The 24,417-nt window shown below is 43.0% G+C and overlaps 1 protein-coding gene across 2 annotated transcripts in view; it reads left to right on the top strand.

Annotated features, from left to right (window-relative positions):
* Positions 1-24,417, top strand: part of cdh13 (cadherin 13, H-cadherin (heart)) — a 1,022,665-nt gene that overhangs the window by 656,335 nt on the left and 341,913 nt on the right. For both annotated transcript variants that reach the window (XM_078210633.1, XM_078210635.1), the window contains exon 7: positions 22,252-22,430. In XM_078210633.1, coding sequence (XP_078066759.1) covers positions 22,252-22,430 — 179 coding nt within the window. The remainder of the gene's footprint in view (positions 1-22,251; positions 22,431-24,417) is intronic.

Here is a 24,417-nt window from a genome sequence, read left to right as displayed (position 1 = left end):
TGGTGTTTTTTGACCTTGGTGCACTAAAAATATTGCATCATGCCACTTAAAGCTGAAAACTTGGTGCAACACTAAAGTATGGCATTGCAAGTTGTTAATGGGAACATACAAACAGGTGTAGGCCAGTTAGCCCCTCATATATTCCACATTCAGTGTGAACATGGCTGCTCTGCTGACCTAACTCCTTATCTATTATGAAAAATTCTCCGGCCTTCCAGTCGTGTGTTTCCCGCCGGCGGGTGGTGGCGCATTGTTTACGAGCATCAGGATTCTCTGATTCTGCCCCAGTCAATGGGAATTCCCATTGATGTCACCCCATGCCAGTTGGAAAACCGTGGATGGGGCTGCGCTGCTGGTGGGACTGGAGAATCCCGCTGGCATGAACGACTGGAGAATTCCGGTTTTGGCCTTTGCCCATATCCCTTAATATCTTTGGTTCATGAAAATCTATCCATTTCAATTTTAAAATTAAAAACTGATTTATCACCAATTGGCCCCATTCAGAAGCAAGTTCCACACTTCTGCAACTATTTGCATAAAGGAATGTTCGCTCATTTTACTCCTGAAAGGTTTGACTTTTGATGATGCCCCTTAGTCGTAGAACCAGCAAAAATTGCATCGATCTGATCCATCTATTTCCTTTAGTACCTTGTAAAAAGATGATTGCATCACCCCTTAACCTTTTAAATTCCAGAGAATACAACCCCAGTTTGTGTCACCTCTCCTCATAATTTATGTCTTGGAATCCAGGTCTCATTCTGATAAATCTAACCGCACTCCCTCCAAGTAGAACTAACGTAGGGGGGAGCTATACGATAAATGGCAGAACATAAAGGGTGTAGATACGCAGAGGGACCTGGGTGTGCAAGTCCACAGATCCTTGAAGGTGACGTCACAGGTGGAGAAGGTAGTGAATAAGGCATATAGCATGCTTGCCTTTATAGGACGGGGCATAGAGTATAAAAGGTGGGGTCTGATGTTGCAGTTGTATAGAATGTTGGTTCGGCCGCATTTGGAATACTGCACCCAGTTCTGGTCGCCACACTACCAGAAGGACGTGGAGGCTTTAGAGAGAGTGCAGAGGAGGTTTACCAGGATGTTGCTTGGTATGGAAGGGCTTAGTTATGAGGAGAGATTGGGTAAACTGGGGTTGTTCTCACTGGAAAGACGGAGGATGAGGGGTGACCTAATAGAGGTGTATAAAATTATGAAAGGCACAGATAGGGTGAACGGTGGGAAGCTTTTTCCCAGGTTGGTGGTGGCGTTCACGAGGGGTCATAGGTTCAAGGTGAGGGGGGGAGGTTTAACGCGGATATCAGAAGGACGTATTTTACACAGAGGGTGGTGGGGGCCTGGAATGCACTGCCGGGCAAGGTGGTGGAGGCGGACACGCTGGGAACATTTAAGACTTATCTAGATAGCCACATGAACGGAGTGGGAATGGAGGGATACAAAAGAATGGTCTAGTTTGGACCAGGGAGCGACGCGGGCTTGGAGGGCCGAAGGGCCTGTTCCTGTGCTGTATTGTTCTTTGTTCTTTGCAAGTCTAGTACATCCTTCCTAAGATGTAATGCCCAGAACTGCTCAACAGTACCCCAGGTATGTTCGGATCAGGGTTTTATGTGGCTAAAGCAACAACAACTTAATCATACACCCCTATTTTCTACAGAATGGCTTTTTAAAACAGCAGTTATTATTCATTAGTTGATGGTTTCAGGGGACAGAAACATTCATTACCTTTCTTAACTGATCAATACAAAACTGGGAGATAACGTTTCATTTAAGACAGGAAGGGCTAAAGATATATTCCTTTTTTAATTAAAAATATAATCGCATTGACTTTGTTGCATTTATTTTTATCATTGCAGAAGTGGTATCACAGGCATTGTGGACACAAAGATTCACAATAACATAATAAAGGGTTACACAAACACGCAGTGATTGAATATCTCATAAATAACTGAATGTAACACATGCCAGACTGGATAAAGAGAGACCAGTAATGTACAAATCCCTGTGGCTTCATTGAAACAGGCTGATGACAGAGGAATGGCCTGGTTTTGATAGCTAATAATGAACTGCTGGGATTCTGATCATGGCATAGATTCTTAATTCACTCTTGTACGACACTTCTGGGGCATGATTTGCTTGCAATTTCTAGTTCCAAGCTGTTGACCAGTGATGAACAGTCTAGTGAAAAGATGGATGGCTCTTCTGAAGATAAATTAGCTTGAAAATGGCTTGAAAGTAGCTTGAAAACTTTATTGGATCAATAAAGAGCAGTGTGGGGGTTGCTGACGAGGGGTCAATATGCACATTTTGGCAAGATTTACGTTGTCCATTGACAAAGATAAATGAGCTGAAGCGTTATATTCTGGCACAGAATTTCTTTCATGCAGATACAAGACCTGATGCCTAAATATGAAAATTATGTGACTCCAATATTAATTTATAAATTCACAGCAGATGGACTACGTGTTTGGATAAAATAATGGATGATAATTAAGAATTTGCCAGTACTTTAGATTTCAAATCACCTTAACAAAAAGACCAAAATGAATTTAAAACCTCTTTGAGAAGCTGACATTGAATCATTAGCTCTTCATCATGTACACAGAGCATGTTATTCTCTGTAATGCGCAGCGAAATGGAAACCTGGTATCGTTGCAGTTCGGCCATGTGTTACTGTATCACTTCTGATTAAATTACTTCATTCAGTAATACCTCGGTTCCAGTGATATTAATTAATTCTGGAAGCTTGCCTTCCGCTCTTACCTGCCATGAAGTCACCATTGACAAATTAATAGAGAGCGGTAGAAATAATGGAACAGCTATGCCCTGAGGAACTCCACCTGTGTGTATCAGATTGAATAGGATAGGCTGAGATTTTTTTCACAGATGAAACATGTCTCCGGGTTGACATGACATTGATAGACTGTTTGATCTTGACATTTGCAATCTACAACATCACTTCAATCCTGAGATGCGCCACTGCATTGCAATGGGTTCCACCCATGTGTTATCTTATACACAAAATACATGTTTATTTCCCTGTAATTTGAGAAAAAAATCTCTTAAATCAATAATGTGCACCAGATACCTTCAGGGTATGCTTTGCTGTTCATTTATCTAATGCTTCACTGCAGTCAGCCCATCGCCCACGTTTTTTTTGACATAGTGGCAAATCATAATTGAATAGTTTTTTAAAGTATGACTTCTTGACCTTGAGATCGTCTGGAGCAGTTGCTGAGTTAACGGAATGAGGAGTCAAACAGCTGCCAACCTTGAGAAACTTGCAATGGAATTAATAATTAACCTCATGACTTATTTAAACCAACTCTCTTGAGGGAAGATCTCGGCACTGGCCTTAAAGGGTCAGATCAGGTTCACAGCTAAGCGTTATATCTGTCTTTCCGAGCTTTGACTCTCTGTGAACCAGTAATAGAAGCAAGTCAAAAACCAGCATCAATGGAGGTGCTAGACATTCAGTTTATTTGAATATGATTATTTGAATTGACTCAGTGGCCAGCGTTTTACCAGCCCCCTCAAGCCAGGCTGGGAGGCAGGAGGGAAGCCCAACATCTTCCTACTGCCATGGAATATTGTGAAAAGTGGGAGTGGCAGTAGCTGGGCCTCGAGCTGACTGGAGGCAATTGGCCAATTAAGGTAATAGGCCAACTGGTCTATGAACAACCATTTTACACCCCCAGCAGTGTTTTACTGTCCTCGGAATAGCCCACTCCCAGAGGGCCAGATAGATTGAGGCACCATCCTAGCAACCTCCTAGTTGTGGATGGGGAGGGGGGGCGGGGGGAGGGGGTGGTGCTGAGTCTTTCTTTCTGCAGGCTCCACAACCCCACAGAAGACCCCCGTGGCAGCAGTGACTGTCTCTGCAGTTCTGATGTCGATGCTAAAAGGTTCATCCTCCACCCTTTCATCATCATATAATGGAAAATTGACCTCTTTGAGAACGGGCTCAAGCTCAACTGCAATGGATAAATACTCAAAAAGGGAGGGAGGCAGAAAGAAAGAAATCCTAGCCATTTACTTATCTGTCATAGAGAAAATGTTAGAAGTTATTACTAAAGATGTTATAGCAGGGCACTCGAAAAAAATCAAGGTAATCAGGCAGAAACAACATGGTTTTGTGAATGGCAAATCATGTTTAACCAATTTATTGGCGTTCTTTGAAGAGGTAACGTACTGTAGATGACGGGGAACCTGTGGATGTGTAAGAGAATTTTATCATTTGTTGCTAGAAGTATTTAATACAAAAATAGGGAGGTTATGCTTCAGCTAGATAGGGCATTGTTGAGGCCACATCTAGAGTACTGTGTACAGTATTGATCCCATTATTCAACAAAGGATTAAAATGCATTGGAGGGATTTCAGAGAAGGTTTACAAGACTAATATCTGAAATGGGTGGATGTCTTATGAGGAAAGTTAGACAGGCCAGGCCTGTATTTGCTGGAGTGTAGAACAATAAGTGGTGACATGATTGAAACATGTAAGATCCTGAGGAGTCTTGCCAAGATAGAGAAGGTGTTTTCTTTTGTGGGAGAATCTAGAACTAGGAGCCACTCTTTAACAATAAAGGGTTGCCTATTTAAAATGGAGATGAGGAAAAATGTTTTCTCCTGTATGGCACAGAAGATGGTAAGTGCCAAGCTGCCAAATCCCAAAGAGAAACATGAAGCAGCTGCCAGAACATTTTTGTAACTTGTGTATTATGAGGAAATTTTCCACAATCAAAGTAACATCTCAGACCAATTGTGATGATTTTATATAAAAGTGGAACATTTATTAAACTGAAGAAATAAAAACATGCATTTAAACCCAAGAACACCATGACACAATTAGTCAACAGTCCTTTTCAATGCTTTCCGAACAAATTTTGAATTAAATAACTCAAAGCTAAACCTCCCTTTAAATGACAACAGTCCTAATAGATTTTTTAACTTATAAAATTCCAATAATTTTACCGCACATTGCCTTGTGGCTCTTAGGGTGTTCTCTGAGGGCGACGGTAAACTGGCTCTCCAGGTATGGTCTTGCCTCCACGATCTTCCTTGAGATCTTACCAGCCATCACCACTCACACAGTCTTCAGTGTTTTTGTTTTTCTCCTTTGATCTTACTCTCCATTGTTTCCCACACTCAAACCAGCTCAAACCAGCTCTTCCTTTGTGTAATGTCAATTCTTATGTCGGTTCTCTTGGCTCCCTCGGTTCATCAACATATCAAACCATTTGCTTTCACACCTTTCTTATTGCAGGCTTGTCTCCAACCACATTAAACCAGTCACACCCCCAAAAACTTGTTTTCCAGTGTATACAATATGAAAATAATATTCCATAAACAATAAAACTCCTTTTTCTGATACTCTGAGGGTCCTGTGCCCCTTGGGGGCACAAGTTCAAGATAAGGGGGGAAAGGTTCAGTGGAGGTGTGCGGGGGGAAGTTTTTTTACACAGAGGGTCGTGGGGGCCTGGAATGCACTGCCAAGTGAGGTGCTTGAGGCAGTTACGTTAGCCACATTTAAGACTTATCTTGATAGGCATATGAACAAATGGGGAATAGAGGGATATATGTGGTTGGTTTAGGTAGGACAACATGATCGGCGCAGGTTTGGAGGGCCGAAGGGCCTGTCCCTGTGCAGTACTGTTCTTTGTTCCTAGGGTCTTTAGTCTTTGGAACTCTCTTCATCAAAAGGCAAGCAGATTCTTTGAATATTTTTAAGGCGGAGATGGATTGATTCTTGTTAAGCGGGGAGTGAAAGGTTTTTGGGGGTCGGTTGGAATGTGGAGTTGAGATTACAATTAGATCAACATTGATCTTATTAAATGACGGCGGAGACTTGGAAGGGCCGAGTGGCTTACTCCTAGTTTATATGTTCGCATAAAATCTGCGAGCATTCACTTTTGAAATTAACCCAAGAGTAATGGCCATTTGGAACATGTTCTATATAGCCAAGCTACCTGCAGGCATGGATTTGCATCCCAATATGGTGGTCAGTGCTTCAGAAGAAGGAAATTGGAGACAGAAATGATGCACATTGCCCCAGTAAATGAATTTACTGCATGTCGAAGACTAGAACTTTGATCATGCTACACTAAGGTTAGCTGCGTTGCAGGAAGGGATGATAATGTAGCTTTATAGCAAGATTTAATTTTCCCTCCATCCATCAGTGTCGAAAGCGATACTTTGTTACAAAACTATTTCATTCAGCAGCACCATGCTGACCTATGTTCAACCAGGTGAATCTTCAAATCATAACCTGAATAGCTTTTCATTGCACTTTGGCACTGCTGTAATTGTAGCTCAGATGCAGTGAGAGGAAGGACTGCCTGGTATTTAAAGTGGCTATACAACAGTGTTGCTGAGAACTCCTGCCAAAGAGGGATAGGTGTCTTGATACTGGATTCTTGAATTTTGAGGGCTCAAAACTAATTTCAACGTTGGAGAAAATTTTCTTTCAACTTTCACACACACACATACACACACACACTCTCGCTTGCTCGCTCACACGCTCTCTCACTCTCTCTCGCGCTCTCGCTCTCTTGCTCTCTCTAGCTCGCTCTCTCGCTCTCTCTAGCTCGCTCTCTCTAGCTCGCTCTCTCTAGCTCGCTCTCTCTAGTTCGCTCTCTTGCTCTCTCTGGGAGAAGTGGTGGAAGGATTATCGAGATGATTATCAGCCTGTTGGACTGTCTTATGAACGATTCTTCCTTGGCCAATAAGTCCTGGCGTTGTACTTGAAGTAAGAAGTTTAACAACACCAGGTTAAAGTCCAACAGGTTTATTTGGTAGCAAAAGCCACACAAGCTTTCGGAGCTCTTAGCCCCTTCTTCAGGTGAGTGGGAATTGAGTGAGTGGGAGTTGTACTTGAACCCAGAGCTTTTGGTCCAGAGGTAGGAACGCTACCAACTATGCCACAAGCATACAGGAATGTTAGATCTATCATATCTGGGGAATAGGCAGTGCCAAACATTTATCATTTAAAACAATAACCTGGATTGTCCACGCCCTCCCATGGCTTGTTTCGCATTGGTGAAGGCGGCTCACCATTGGCCAGTAGCAGGATCCTCCAATCCCACTGCTGTCAATGCGGCTTCCTGTTGTTCGCATCCCCCATCCCGCTATTGGCGGGAATGGAAGATCCTACCAGTGGGAAAGGCTGGAAAATTCCAGCCGGAAAATTCCAGCCAATATACCAGTAAACAGATAACCATGAAATGAAATGATGTTGTCTGTCCAGTTAGTTCTCTCCCTTCAATTTAAAGGTGATTGATATGTTGAGAAAATGTTCAAACATTTTGCAGCGAATGAATGTTCTTCTTGTCAACTTTCCATATCAAATGAAATGTTTCTCACCACGGAAATTAATTCCTGTTTCTTCTAATTTCTATGATACTATGAATCAGAAGACATATCGGAAGAAGGATAAAATTAAGTGGACAAATTGTTTAATGTAATGGGGAAAAAAATGAAAAAATGGAAGCTTGTGGGCTGAAGGCGTAGGATATATGATGGGGGGGGGCGGGGCGGAATGTAAGGGGGAACTTCAATTCATTTCTAGGCAGATGAGGTGTAAAGTTGAATCGAATGAAGCTAAAACGGAGAAAAAAAATCAAGCTCAGTATTTCAAAAATAATGGGATGGACTGTGAAACTGTTTATATGTGTGATTGCAACCTCACTTTAACCCAACACACTGATGTAAATAGGCCCTAAGGTCAATAATACTCATTATGCAAGCAACCACAGAAGTTTCATTTGAACATTTTGTGATTGGGGTGAAAGGTGTTCATCTCGTTTAGATCAGGAAATTGTCACCTTTTATCTGATTTATACTCGAAATACACGTCTGTTCCAATTCTGAGCTTAGGCTGTGCCAATATTTGGATATGCAAAAGATTCAAAATACCACGGTCCAATTTAAATCTCCTTTTAATGTGGAAATGTGGCATGGAGCACATGAAGGGAGATATTTGCTTGCTAATCCCACCTGAGGAAAAGGAATATTTTGAAATTGATAATGATTGTTTTCTGGCAGCAGCAGCAGGTAGGAGTGACTTATAGTAGGGAGTGAGTGTGTTACTACACTGGGAATCCCTATAATGGGATCTTTGGGGCTCATACCTCAAGACTGCATTAGAGGTGGGATTGCATTATAACAAGGCCCTTCCAAAAATGCTGAGCCTATAGACAGATTAATAAAAAATTAAGATAATCAGTACAAGTAAATTAAATTGTATTTCTTCTGATACCAGAAGTTTAAATATACATCTTGATATCAGTTGGCACGGTGGCACAATGGTTCGCACTGCTGCCTCACAGTGCCAGGGACCTGGGTTCAATTCCAGCCTCAGGTCACTGTTGGTGTGGATTACCCCTGGGTGCTCCGGTTTCTTCCCACAGTCCAAAGATGTGCAGGTTAGGTTGATTGGCCATGCTAAATTGCCCCTAGTGTCAGGAGGATTAGCAGGGTAAATATGTGGAGTTATGGGAATAGGGCCTGGGTGGGATTGTGGCCGGTGCAGACGTGATGGGCCAAATTGCCTCCTTCTGCACTATAGGGATTCTATAATTCTATGATTATTAAACAGGTGGACACCTGTTGAAGAAAATTAGTCATTTTTTAAATTGTTCACATTTACTTCTTGTGCTGGATGTAGGATGTTCTGAAATTGGGTCAATTGGGTAATACATAACAGTAACATGGCTACATACCAGCAGTTGATGTTCTATTCCCTACAACCATCATTCTTTTAATGACTTCATGGTCTGATGGCTCAGTCTTAGTGCCATTGTCATCATCATCTTCTTAAATTTGGGGACATCTTTAGGGTTTGCATCTGTCACACTAGCCAATATTTGGTCATTTGTTATTGCCTTGTTGGGAGCTTCATGTGCATTAATATTCACATTGATGTCATTGGTATCTAATTCAGCTCCATGTACAGACCCGGTGTTGTTTAGATCTTGGACGTCGAATCCAGAGTTGTGATCTATCTACTTCCCACTGCCTTGGGAAAGCAGCTAGTATAATCAAGGACCTCACACATCACAGACATACTCTCTTCCACCTTCTTCCGTCAGGAAAAATACAAAAGTCTGAAAACATGTACCAACTGACTTAAGAACAGCTTCTTCCCTGCTGCCATCAGACTTTTGAATGGTCCTATCACATATTAAGCTGATCTTTCTCTTCACCCTATCAGTAACTGCAACACTATTTTCTGCACCCTATCCTTTCCTTCTGCTCTATGTACTCTATGAATTATATGTTTAGTCTGTATAGCTCACAAGAAACAATACTTGTCACTGCATCCCAAAAATGTGACAGTAATAAATCAATCAATCAATCAATCAATCAATCATTATAGTTCACAACTCTCTTCTCATTTTCATAGATTTCTTCTTCAGTGAAGGCTTCAAAATCACATGTTGTCACTGCTGGTTTCTGTCTGGAAGCCAACACTCAGGGCATGTCAGCAGGAGTTTTTGGTACAGCTCATTAGCACTTCATGCCAGGCATGGCTGCATATGTAGATTCTCTCTTCCATGTTGATTTACTTCAGGCAAGTTGTCATGTCATCCTCATTAGCCACCATTCTTTTGATCAGTTCCTTTCCATAATTATATTTGTAAGTTGATATGATGCCTTTGTCAAGAGGTTGAATTTTTGAGGCAATGTTATTGGGTAGATGGTCACATTTGATGTTCTCATCAGGTGTTACCGGGAGGGGCGGGGCGGGGGGGGGGGATTTCTGGGGGCTGGGTGTGGAGGCAGTTTTCAAGTGGCCAAATAGCCTTCTTCAATAGTTTGTTCTGTCTGAGATGTTTTCTGATGTTTGAGAAAGGTTCGTGGTGTAACTGGTCTTCAAAGATTGATGAAGATGTCCGAGCTTTGGTGTTCCATGACTATCACCATGGTCCTGATTTTAGGTTAAATGATGGAAGCAATGTAGTTTGGTAAATTTTCCCATGAAGAGTGGAAGCAATTTGTCTCAACCAGTGTTCTTTTGCATTACTGTCAGTCTCGTCTTTATCTGTTTATATCTGGAAATGTTGTTGGTCCTATTTCTTATTGCCAGTGTCCTCCTTGGGAACAGGGCAGTTGTAAAGGTAACTTCTCCATCCCGCTGCCGTGGGAATCATCATGGGCAGGATGGATAATTCAATGGACCGTTCAAAAGTCCACTGACCTCGGGTGGGAATTTCAGGTCTCTGGGCGGTTGCTGGTTTGTACATCTTTTGCCATGCCTAGTAAAGGCCCATTATATTTGTGACTTTAAACATGGACTGCATTCAGGATGTCATTGTTTAGAACTGCCTTTTATTTGAGAAATTGATATTTAAAGGCTGGTAAGGTGGCTGCTAAGGGTCAGGTGACTTATACAATTTTTGCACAGACTCACAATCAGCTAATGTTTCCAGAAAGTTCCTCATTGAATGACCATGGGTGTGGTTACATTACCACCCCCCCCCCCCCCCCCCCAACACCTTGAATCAATGGCGGCAAAGATCGAACCATCTGTGGAATTCACAGCTCTATTGTTTGTGGACTAACTCAAAACTTTTGGATTCTCAGACTCACTGGCCGCGACCAAACTGCCCCATTGGCCGTGCTTGCAAAACCCGGAATAGCTGCTAAATCTTGCGAGAGTGGCATTTATACTGGCAAGATCTCAGAATGAGACCTTCCCTTCTCCTCTCCCCGCTGCTGGTCATGTAATCAGACTCATGCCCAGGAAGGGCCTGAGCCTGATGTGCCTTTTAATTAACATTAAGTTAATGAGCTTGACACCCCTAATTCCACTCTCATCCTCATTACCTACTCAGCCAGACAAGTTCGCATTTTCCCACAATTTACTCCATCTGTCAAAAGTTTGTCCACTCAATTCATCTAAATTCCTTTGCAGATTCTTCATGTTCTCTTGCAACTTACTTTCCTTCCTTTCTTGGTGTCATTAGAAAATTTAGCTGCCATACCTTTAGTACCTCCAGCAAAGTCATTGATGTGGATTGTAAATAGTCAAAGTCCCAGCACTCAGGTATAACTCAGATATCAGAGGGACGTATTTTACACAGAGTGGTGGGGGCCTGGAATGTGCTGCCAAGTAGGGTGGTGGAGGCAGGCACGCTGACATCGTTTAAGACTTACCTGGATAGTCACATGAGCAGTCTGGGAATGGAGGGATACAAACGAATGGTCCAGTTGGACCAATGAGCGGCACAGGCTTGGAGGGCCGAAGGGCCTGTTTCCTGTGCTGTACTGTTCTTTGTTCTTTGTTCTCAGCCCTCTGACACTCCATTAGTTACTGATGGCCTTCCTGAAAAAGACCCATTGTTCCCTACTCTCTGTTTCCTGTCAGCTAACCAATCCTTTATCTGTGCTAATATATGCACTATAAAATCTTTCCTGTGTAGTAAACTTGATGTGGCACCTTATCAAATGGCTTCTGGAAATCCATATCTATAGGTTCCCTTTTATCCAGCCTTGCTTGTTACTCCTTCAAATAATTTTACTAAATTAGTTAAACACAATTTCCCTTTCACAAGACCACATTAACTCGACTTAATCATTCATGATTTTCTTCATGTCTAACCACTTTAATAATGGACTCTTGCAATTTCCCAATGACAAATGTTAGGCTAACTGGCCTGTAGTTTCCCATTTTCTGTCACCCTCTTTTTTGTGAATAAAAGTGTTGCATTACATTACACTGGGACCCTTCAAGAATCTAAGGCATTTTGGAAGATTATAACCAATGTATTTACTATCTCTGCAGCCATTTCTTTTAAGACCCTAAGATGCAGGCCATCTGGTCCTGGGGAACTGTCAGTCTTTAGGTCTAATTGTTTTCTGAGCACCTTTTCCCTAGTGATAGAGTTTGCTTCCAACTTCCCTCTCCTGTTCACCTCTTGGTTTTCAAGTACCTTTGTGAAGTTTTTAAAGTCTTCTGCAGAGAGGACCATCCTTCCTCAGATAAGGAGACCAAAATAACTGTTCAGCACTTCTGCCATTGTTTTTCCATTATCAGTTGCCCAGACTCTCTCTCTGGAGGATGAACATTAGCTTTGGTTACTCTTTTCTATTTAAATATTTATAGGCCTGAATTTTTAGGATGGCAGGGGATTGGGCTCCGCTATCCGAAGAGTTGGCCGGGAACACATCTTCCCCGCAGCTAAAATACGCACAAATGAGTGTTGATTGGCAATAAATGGGACTTCTATCCCTCACCTGGGAGGAAGTCCTGCCTTGGAGAGGCTATCACACAATCTGGCCAACCGCTCTCCAATCCTTGCAACAACAGCACTGCAGTGGGCAGAAGAGGAACTGCATGAAGCTGCCTGAGACTAAGGGCCCGATTTTACCAACAATGTGCGCCCGTTTTCGCGCGCGAAATCGCGGTCAAGTCGGGTGTGAGGCCTTAATCGCGATCTGCACCCGCGTCCGAGCAAATCGCCACTTTACCAAGAGCCGCGAATGGCGGGGATCCGTTGCGCGCCCAAATCGGGCGGACCGACGATTTAAATGCATTAGGATGCATTTAAATCGATTTAATGAACTGCCCGCCCAACTCTATCATCATTTCCCACTTTACCGCTGCGTGTACCATTCCGGATCCACGCTTTTAGCGACCTGCTAAATAAAAGTCTGAAGCTGACACTGCAGCTTCCGAAGAGCGGGTTCAGAGCCCCCAACGGCTCTCTGACCCAGATCATCCTCTGGGGGGGCGGGGAGGAGGAGGGAGGCGGGTCAGATGTATCTCTGGGGTGGGCAGGGAAGAGGAGGATGCAGGTCAGATGTATCTCTGAGGGGGGGAGAGGAGGAGGCAGGTCAGATGTAACTCTGGGGGGGGGGCGGGTCAGATGTATCCCTGGGGGGGGGAGAGGAGGAGGCAGGTCAGATGTAACTCTGGGGGGGGACAAGAGGTCTGATCGTTGTCTGGTGGTAGGGGCGGATGGATCTCTGGTGGGGGGGGGCAGGAGGGTCCACTGCCACTCTGCGGGCGATCCCTCCTCCCCACCGGAGGAACGAATGCCTCCTCCCAGAGTGGACGTGCAGCCATGCCATCCCACAAAACCTTCAGGATCAAGCGATTCCTTGCCAAGAAGGTGAACCAGAACTGGCCGGTTCCACAGTGGATCCGCATGGAAACCGGCAACAAGATCAGGTACAACTCCAAGAGGAGACACTGGAGAAGGACCAAGCTGGGTCTGTAAAGGGATCTACCATCACTACAGTGATTGGCGGTTGATTTTCATATTTATGTCCATTGGAGATTCTGCGCTAGTTGCTTGCTCTGGGAATGTTTGTTCTGTTTGTTAGATATTATCTTTCATGTAGATTGATTGAGGGATGTTGGGATGGATGCAGAAGATATTTTCTGTGCTGACGAATAGGGGAGATGTTTTCTTAATTTGTGACAAGGGAAATCGTTCCATGCTCATGTATGCCTACACTATTTTCACACTGCTGGAGATGAGAGGGGTTTTTGGATGTGACAGATATTTTCTAGACTGATAGATGAGGGAGATATTTTCAGACTGATGGATACGTGAGCTATTTCGCACTGATGGATGGAAGATCATTTTTCAAACTGTTGAATATTTCCCATGTTTTCATAGTCATGGATCTGAGCGAAATTTTCATCATGAAACATATGGGAAAAATATTCATTCTAAAGGATATGGGAGATGTTGTTTCACTGATGGGAATGGGCGATAACTTCGTGTCAATGGGTCGGGGTGACATTTTCATAATGATATATATTGGCGGCATTTTAGTGCTGATCGTAATATGGAATGACTTCATCCTGCTGGATATGGGTGATTCTTTCATATTGATGGAGATGGGCGATGCATTTAACACTGTTGCCCTCCTCCCTCCCCACCTATCGCCCGCAGAGTGGCAGTGGACCCCCTTCCCCCCCCCCACCCCACCCCGAGATACACCCTCGCTGCTGCTTTTCGCTCCGAGCCACTATCTCCACTTTGTGCTTTTTTTTCTTTCCCGATACGGGTGCGCTTTTTCAAATTTTTCAAACTGCGCATGCACAGTTCAGAGCTCCAATCGTTCGGGCAGCGCTAAGCCCCGCCCACAGAGTGGATCGGTCTGGAGACGGCTGAAAGCGTATGGGGGCATCTGAACACGGATCTGTACTACGCCCAGATTTGGCACTTAGAATCAAAATGGTAAAATCGGGCCCTAAGTCTCGGGAACTGGAGACCCAAGCAAGTGAAATGGGTCTCAATTCGGAGAGGGAGGACAGAGAGGGACTGGGGGGTCATGAGGGAGCAATTGGGGTTTGTGGTGAAAGGCCAAGAGGGTAGGGAGGCCCGGTTTGGGCCTTAACATTTCTTAAAATTTGATTAATCTGCTGACCCATTACTGGTTTTGGCAATGTTTCTTTCAATTTGAAACTATCCTTAATTCCTCATTCAACCATGAATGATGCATCATTCTCAAGGACCTTCTCATTGGGATAACTCTGAGGGTTATTAAATATCTCCATAAAGTTCTGACACCTCATCTCTACTATCCTACCTTGTAGCTTAGCTTCCCAATTCACTCTAGCCACTCAGCTTTTATCCCTTTATAATTACCTGTATTCAGATTTTAAACAACTCATCTTAGACTCACACTTTTCTCTCTCAAACTGAATGCGAAATTCTATCATGCAATCGTGACTTTTGCTTGCAGGCTTTTTTACTCTGAGGTAATTAATTAATGTCTCATTGCACATTACCAAGTCTAAAATAGCCTGCTCCTTGGTTGACACGAGAACATTCTGCTCTAAGAAATTGTCCCAAATACACTCTATGAGCTCATCCTTCAGGCTATCTCTGCCAATCTGATTTGTTCAATCTATATGAAGATTAAAATCACCTATGATTATTGCAGTGCTGTTCTTACAAGCCTCCATTATTTCTTCCTGTATACTCTGTCCTACAGTAGGGAGACAATGGCATGGTGGTATTGTCGCTGGACTAGTAATCCATAGACCCAGGGTAATGCTCTGGGGACCCGGGTTCGAATACCATCATGGCTAATGGTGAAATTTGAATTCAATAAAATTCTAATGCTGATCATGAAACCATTGTCGATTGTCGTAAAAACCCATCTGTTTCACTAATGTCCTCTAGGGAAGGAAACCTGCCATCTTTAGCTGGCCTACATGCGACTCTAGACCCAAAGCAATGTGGTTGACTCTTAAATGCCCTCAGGAATGGGCAACAAATGCTGGCCCAGCCAGCGATGCCCACATCCCATGAGCGAATAAAAAAAAATAAATACAGTTACTGTTGGCGGGAATCTGACTCCCTGCTTGCACACTCTTAAGTTTATACATTCTTGTCCTTTCCTGCCAAACTCTGGTTATCACAGCCCAGTGTGGCACAGTAGTTAGCACTCATAGCCGTCAGGGTCCCAGGTTCGATTCCCGGCTTGGGTCACTGTCTGTGTGGAGTCTGCACGTTCTCCCTGTGTCTGCGTGAGTTTCCTCCGGGTGCTCTGGTTTCCTCCTACAGCCCAAAAGGTGTGCTGATTAGGTGCATTGGCCGTGCTAAATTCTCCCTCAGTGTACCCAAACAGGTGCCGGAGTGTGGCGACTCGGAGATTTTCACAGTAAATTCATTGCAGTGTTAATGTAAGCCTACTTGTGGTACTGATAAATAAACTTTAAACATATCGCTACCCTGCTCTATTGCCTTGTCCTTTCTCTTTAATTTACATCTACTCTCACCCGATCCGGTTTCCTACCACAGTCCCAAGATGTGCGGGTCAGGTGGATTGGCCATGCAAAATTGCCCCTTAGTGTCAGGGGAGACTAGCTAGGGTAAATGCATGGAGGGTTATGGGGATAGGGCCTGGGTGGGATTGTGGTCGGTGCAGACTCGATGGGCTGAATGACCTCCTTCTGCACAGTAGGATTCTAGGATTCTATGATCCCTGCCCTCCACCATTTAGTTTAAATCCGTATCTACCGCCCTAGTTACATGGCTTGCTAGAACATGGACTGAACATTTTCTTCATTCGCAGCATGAGCAAAACCCAAAGTTTAAATCAGAATTATTCAGAATGTGGACATTTTAGAACATTGTGTACTCGTAAATTTACCAGAATGAACCAATGGTCTAAAGAAAAAAACACAGCAATTATCTTCAGAATATCAAATTGAGGATGTTGTTCTATTGAAATTACAATGCCGACAGTTAAAGTCTAGCTGCAGCTCTACTTAGTGAGAAGTTTCGTGTTCCAAGCATTTTATATCGTCAGTTCAATTGTTAACAAACCTGGACGAAAAAGTGTTTGGCTTCACTTCGTGGCCTCAGCTGTGGCTCGATTGGTAACATACCCGGCTCTAGGTCTCCAGGTCCTTGGTTTAAGTCCCACTAAGAGGGCTTGAGTATGTAAATCAAAGTTGACTCCCCGGTGCAGTACTGAGAGAGTGCAGCACTATGGAAGGTGCCTTCTTTCAGATGTGACGTTAAACTGAGGCCTCATGTAAAAGTACTCTTTCAACAAAGAGCAGGGGATTAATGCCCAATGTCCTGGCCAATATCCATCCATCAATTAACATCACCAAAAAAGGAATAGCTGGGCATTATCATGTTGCTATTTATGGGAGTTTGCTACATGCAAATTGGCTACTGTTTATTTAAAGTTTATTTTTAAGGTTTATTTATTCGTCTCATAAGTAGGCTTACATTAACACTGCAATGAAGTTACTGTGAAAATCCCCTAGTTGCCACATTCCAGGGCCTGTTCGGGTACACTGAGGGAGAATTTATCATGGCCAATGCGCCTAACCAGCACATCTTTCAGATTGTGAGGAAAGTGGAGGACCTGGAGGAAACCCACGCAGACATGGGGAGAACGTGCAGACTCTTACCTTACAACAGTGACTACATTTCAATTATCTGTAAAGTGATTTGAAATGTCTGGTGGTCGTGACACAATTTCTTTTCCAATTTAAGAGAATTTTAAACTGGATTCTGAGACCACATAGGATTCTTTGAAGCCATTGTCGTAAGATTTCAAGGATGTTCAAGCCTGATATAATTGCAGCAAGGAACAAGTCCTTTTGCGTGCTTTTGCACAATGTGACCTGCATGAAGAACTATAATAAATTTACCTGATCTACATCAGAACACTGGGTCAAAGTAAGATCAGACCTCGCAAATTTGACATTTATGGAAATGTTAAGTTAATATTTCTTCTGAAAGCTGATATGACCTTTTTCTGCTTTTACAAATATTTTCCATCCATACTTTCTGACCACCTCGTGAAAAATAAATTGAACTGCACCTTCTTATTTTCTCCTTTACTCTCCTGAAGGTGCAGACTTGTGCTTCAGTGTGCTTCCAATGCCCTTTTACAACTCAGCCAGTTCAGAAAACCTGAGACTGGATAATGAGCACCAGTAAGCTGCTCAAACATAGTGATTGGGGCTGAGCTCGAGTCTGCCCTCACTCAACACACACTGTACAACAAGGAACTAACCAGGTAGCCATCAAGAGACAGGACATTCCTAAAAATTATCCAACATTTCTTTATTTGATTTGATTCCTTACTGCCACATGTATTTGTATACAGCGACAAGCATTGTTTCTCGCATGCTACACAAAGCATACCATACATAGTGAAGGAAAGGAGAGGGTGCAGAATGTATGTTACAGTCATAGCTAGGGTGTAGACAAAGATCAACTTAATATGAGGTAATTCCATTCAAAAGCCTGATGGCAGCAGGGAAGAAGATGTTCTTGAGTTGGTTGGTACGTAACCTCAGACTTTTGTTTCTTTTGCCCGACAGAAGAAGGTGGAGGAGAGTATGTCCAGGGTGCGTTGGGTCCTTGATTATGCTGGCTATATTTTTCCAAGGCAGCAGGAAGTGTTGACAGAGTCAATGGCTGGGAGACTGGTTTGTGTGATTGAATGGGCATCATTCACGACCCTTTGTAATTTCTTGCAGTCCTGGGCAGAGCAGGAGCCATACCAAGCTGTGATACATCCGGAAAGGATACTATCTATGGTGCATCTGTAAAAATTGGCGAGAGTCGTAGTGGACATGCCAAATTTCTTTCGCCTCCTGAGAAAGTAGAAACATTGGTGGGCTTTCTTAACTATAGTGTCGGTATGGGGGAACCAGGACAGGTTGTTGGGGATCTGGACACCTAGTAACTTGAAGCTCTCGACCATTTCCACTTCATCCCTGTTGATCTACAATGCAGAAGGAGGTGATTTAACCCATCGAGTCTGCACTGACAACAATCCCACCCAGGTCTTATCCCTGTAACCCCACATGTTTACTCCCCTAGTGCCCCTGACACTAAGGGGTAATTTATCATGGCCAATCAACCTAATCTGCATATCTTTGGATGTAGACAGGGACATGTCCTCCACTATGCTTTCTGAAGTCGATGGCTATCTCCTTTGTTTTATGTTACAATGCAGAGGTAGTCATGCACAGAAACATAGAAAGAATTGTTGCCTTTCAGCCTGGATGTTGTTATACATCTGAGAACTGTGATCACTTTTATTTTGGCCACAACAGAGGTAACATTAAAGCCATAATATAAAATAAAACATGGCAGAAAATACAAAACCAAACATTGTAAATGGCCATCTCTCCTTAAACAGTACCCCTTCAAGTCTGAAATTCACTCAACATTTGTTTTTGACATTCGCTGTTCATAGAAACCCTACAGTACAGAAAGAGGCCATTCGGCTCATCGGATCTGCACCGACCACAATCCCACCCAGGCCCTAGCCCCATATCCCTACATATTTACCCACTAATCCCTCTAACCTACGCATCTCAGGACACTAAGGGCAATTTTTAGCATGGCCAATCAACCTAACCCACACATCTTTGGACTGTTGCTACTGATTGACCACAACAAGAAAAGGACAGAATAGGAGCAGGAGTGGACCATACACCCATTGAGCCTGCACCAGTACTCAATGTGATAATGGCTGATCTTGAAGGGTGGGATTCTCCCATCTGCGACCAAGTCCTGTGGTGGGGGAAGGGACCACAGAAATCGTCAGAAGTTTCCTTAATCCAACTGGTGCATAAACCTGAAAAGATTGTTTGTTTGAGAGAGGACTACTTTGGAGGGTCACTGTGCACAACAGACCAGGCAAACCAAATATGTGGTCTCCATGGAGATGAGTAATGAAAATGTTTGCAATTTTTCTTGTTTGTAACTGGCTCCTCCAGTTCCAGAGGCCAACAGGAAATGACACGATATGTTCCGTACCCAGCGTAATTAATCATGCTCCATCTTCCATGTTCAAGTGGGCTAGGTGGTGCGTGTCCCATTGTCAGAACATGTGCCTGACATCACTGTTGAAGAAAGAAATAAACTTTTAAAAAACTTTCCCGAAGAAAGAAGATGGATCTCCGAGGCTGGAAGACAGACTTCCTTGAAGACACCGAAACTGGAAGATACACCTGAAAGATGCCCCCCCCCCCCATCCCCCCTCCCCCTTCCACCCCCCAACCCACTGCTCTTCTGTTCCAGGGATGCTGGCTGCCTCCATCCCAAAATCCGGAGGCAACCACTGACTTCAGGCAATTCCCAACTCTTCCATGCCTGTTGTTCCAGACGTCTTCTGGGCTGGCGTGGTTTCCCGCTGGTGTTGTGGAGAATCGGGCAAGGGGGGAGAATTCCAGTCTAACTTTCATCTGCATCCCATTAGCGGAATGCAAATTGGTTTCCTGCTGGCTTCCAGATGGATTCCCGATCTGCTAGAGTGGGTAGCATTGGAAGATTCCACTATAGTTTCACACCAACATGAAACCGATTTTTGGGCCTCCCTCTGAATTCTCGACTCCCTGCCTGCCATTGATAGCATCGGTGGAAACTTGGAGAATTCGTCTCAAGGCATTGTTGACTTATCAGTTTTATGGAACTTATCATTTTTATGGAATTTATCATTTTTATGGATGTTGGGAATGCAAAGCAGGTTTCAGTCAGTGAACCAGTCAACATTCTAAGGGATCATCTGCGAATGTTCGAAAATTACTTTTTCTCCCCATAGATAAATTCCCATTGTAAAATAGTCTGAGGCATCTTTCCAACAAGACCACAAGAACTTGTCTTGAAAGTCTGCTCATTTCCACATCAAAAATCTCCCTTTTTTAAACTTTCAAGTAACTTGAATCCTCCGGGAATCCAGGTTCAAATCCCACCATGGCAGATGGTGAAATTTGAATTCAATAAAAATTTGGAATTAAAAATCTAATGATGACCATGAAATCATTTCTATCAAGAGGGCATTGATTACTTGAATAGAGACAATGTGCAGGTATACGGGAAAAGAGCAGGAGATTGGCAATGAGCCATGGTGCTTGTTTGGTGAGCTGGTGCAGATGCGATGGGTCAAATGGCCTCCTCCTGTGCAGTAACAATTCTGTGATTCTGTGATTTAAATGGTAATGATTTTGTAAGATGAATCTTCCTCTGCAGCTGCCATTCTCACTGTTGCCAGCATAATCACTGAGATCTTCTCTCTTCCTCTTGGCATGGGTACCAATACACTTTTGAATAGCTTTGAGTGTACTTTTGTCCTTGGAGAATTTCTGTAAACCAACTGTGATTGATACTGTTTATTGAAACAGCAAACTCACTTAAAGTCCAGTGACGAGCTACTAAATGTTTGAGATTCTGTTTCAACCACTCTGGAAGTACGAAATGGAATAATATTTTTACAAACACGTTTTGTTTGTGCTAGTTATGTTAACTTATGACTTATTAGAATGAAGAGTGAGAAAAGCCAATAGACCTCCAAGAGCTGCTGGACTTCTAGGCTTTTCACCAGCTGTGACAAGCTTAATGGATATCTGGGCTCACAGCCATGCCTCATTATGTATGCTTGCTTTAGAGCACAGACAACCATCAGAGTACTAAAACACCTGCACACCAGAGAAAACATTGTTTGCTTGATAGTTCAGGTTCTCTCATCTCTACTGTCAATTTGCAATGTTTGTTTACACAAGATTGAATAGTTTCAAGGTTTTCTGGGTTTTGTTATTGATCCTTTAAAGGGTTTGGATGATTGGCACTCTGATTGAAGTGAAGTGACATTTTTTCAACACAGGAGAAAGTTAAAATGGATTAATTTTAAAAATATACATATTATTTTTACATGCCCTACTGTTGCAATGGGGTTGATTGGTTCTGTACAATGTATGGTGGGACATGGAAGTGCCAAAGCTTGGCACGGCAGGCATGAGGAGAACTTTTGAACTTACCCTTTGTAAGATTCCTCATATAGATTCGCATTCGCCGCTCCTCTGAGGGACTATACATCACCATTCTTTAAAAGCCTGACCCGACCTAATCCATAAAAATTACAGAGGAGTAGGAGGTGTCTGTTTCCGCAATGGAGCTGGCCAGTGCTGGATACTGGGCCTTTTACAGGGACCTGCCAGCATCCTTTAAAGGCATTCCAAAAATCAGGCAGCCCGGGAATGGGATCGGAAATCCTGAAATGAAGACATGGCCGCCATTTTTAATGGGCTCTTGAGTCATCCCAACATGCTAAAATCCAGGCCTTCATATGAATCTGTCCCTCAGTGGTAATTATTTCCTAATCAGGTGCCTGTACCCCCAAGCCAGTCAGTTTTTCATATTTTTAAATTCTTTCATGGGATGTTGGCATCGCTAGCTGGGCCAGCATTTGATGCTCATCCCTAATTGTCCTTTGAACTGAGTGGCTTGCTAGGCCATTTAAGAGGGCAGTTAGGGGTCAACCACATTGTTGTGGGCCTGGAGCCACACATCTGCCAGGCCACACCAGGGAAGGACAGCGGATTTCCTCGGGGATTAGTGAACCAATGATGACGATGATCATCATCAGTCTTTTAATTTCAGATTTTATTGAATTCAAACTTCACCATCTGCCTTGGTGGGATTCGAACCAAGGTCTCCAGAGCATTACCCTGGGTCTCTGGATTACTAATCCAGTGACAATGCCATTACGCCACTGCCTCCTCATGTAATTCATTGGTGGAACTATAGGGGAAAAGGAAATTAGATGTATGGTGCTGGTAGTGTGGGAAACTGGAATACTGCTGATATTTTCACCCAACTTTCAGTATATTTAATGATATTGTTGGACACAACACTGAGGCAGGGTAGGGGCTGAGTACGAAAATATCAGGAGAGCCCCAACTACTGCAGAATGTAAAAAAAAAGGTGATATAAACTCTCATTGTAACTCTCATTCCAGGAACTACTGTAATGCGAATGACAGCTTACGATGCTGATGACCCCAACACAGACAACGCAGTTCTGCGCTACAGCATCATTGAACAGACACCAGCGACACCCTCTCCAAACATGTTCTACATTGATCCAGAGAAAGGAGACATTGTCACCGTGGTGCCACCTTCAATCCTGGACCGAGAGGTGAGTGAAGGTTCTATCATGATTATTATGTCTATGTGACCAATAATTCAATGCAAAGCCTATTTCCAGGGCATATTGCAAAATCAGAAAACCATAACCATTAGTAGCTCTGTTCATGTTGGACTATTGGTTTGCAATTTAAACACAAAGATCTGTAATGTCGGACAAAGTATAATTGCAATATGAATTCAGCATCATAATTCATCTCGAGAGTAATCTCCAGTGTGTTTTGTTTTGTCAAGTTTGTTTTATTTATCTTCATATTAACCTCCTTCAGCCAAGAGGATATTATGGTGCAGGAAGTTAACGTCTGCATGATGTTGCTCTGTCAACAGAATGTTCATTGTTAGCTTGGACTAAGTCTTGCTGCCCAATCCTTTCCCAGTCAGGTGCAGCGTTGATTTGTAACCTTTTCGACCATTGGCCTACATCTTGAGTGGAAGATTACCAAGTCCAAATGTCAGACATAGCTGCAGTTTCTATAGCTCTATGTCCTTGTTTCAAATTCCACTTCCCTCAGAATTCACTGACTCAGGCTGAACATGGATATTCACATCCTTGGTATCCGAATCAACCCTGAGCTGCGTTCCTAATCCCACATCCTCTCCGTACTTCACCTCAGTAACGCTGCTTACCTTCAACCTACCCCAGCCTATCTGCTGCTGAGACCTTCACCTCCAACCTCGATTGCTCTCATATTCTTCCGACTGATCTTTTATCCTCCACCCTCAGTAAATGTCACCTCATCAAAACCGCTGATACCCATATCCAATGTTGCACAAAGTCCCACTCACCCATCATCTTTGCCCCCACTAACCTACAGTGGCTGTTAGCCTCCCCAAACTTCAGATATGAAATTCTCATCCTCATATTCAAAACCCTTCCATTCCCTCTGCCAGTGGCCTCCTCCAGCTGTGTCATTCCTCTGAACTCTCTGTTCCTCCGAGTCCTTTTTTCAGTGAGTCCTTCATCGTTTTGCCAACATGGACCCACAACCATCTAAGCTCTGAACCCTGGATTTATTTTCTTTTCTTCTTTAGAGATCTTTGTTAATATTAACCTCTTTAACCAGGTTTTAGAGAGGCTGCAAGTGTATCCTTTAACTTGGAGCTCATTTCTTTGACTACGCCTCTATGAACTGCTTTGGGATGTTTTTTCCCCATTTTAAGGCTTTGTAAAAATGGAAGTTGTTGTGATCTACCGACCCTATTTCACATTGCTCATTATTTCGTGAACCAGTCGTATTAGCTTAAATACTGATATTAAAAAAGAAGCAGTCCAAATTTTCACACATTACACAAAGAACCCATTCCAATATATGCAAAGGCATTTACTTAGTGATCTATGCGCTTGCTGTAATATGTCAAAAGCACTTGATAGGTAGCTTAATTTTTACTGCTTCACCAGCAGAGCAATCATATTAAACTCCTTTCTGTATGGACTGTTAAGGATTGTCTTAAATATGTTTTCTCTTAAAGATAGTTCCTAGCATTATGCAAAGACTCTTCGTGCCTCAATATTTAAATAGTAGCTAATGAGTTTGCTGAAGGTAAATAATGTGGCATTTTCCAAAATATGGACAAATTCACTAAATTAATCTGAACATTGAAATAATCTATAAACAGTTACGGCATGGCTAGTTTATTTCGAGGAAAGATGCATTGATTTATTAGCCCAGCCTCTGTTGACTGGAAACATTTATAAGATGTGCATTTCAAAGATCTCAAGCATTTCTATCAGATATGTTATCTCTGGTTTATATTTCAATAGGTTGGATTATAATGACAAACTGCAAACGGGATATCAGGCCTACGCACTGTACTCATAATATAAAACATGCTAAATTGGTGATAGTCACACTTAATATCAGTATTTGTGTGTGAGAATAATTCTTGCATACTACTTTCACATTGTATTCCTCAGACTGAGTGAACTGTGAAATCAATTAAGACAATATACCAGGCAGGTAACAGGAATCATTCAATTT

The sequence above is a fragment of the Mustelus asterias genome, chromosome 4 (assembly GCF_964213995.1).
Source record: "Mustelus asterias chromosome 4, sMusAst1.hap1.1, whole genome shotgun sequence".
Taxonomy (NCBI): Eukaryota; Metazoa; Chordata; class Chondrichthyes; order Carcharhiniformes; family Triakidae; genus Mustelus; species Mustelus asterias.
The sequence above is the reverse complement of the archived record's forward strand: the minus strand, read 5'-3'. Positions and strand labels throughout refer to the sequence as shown.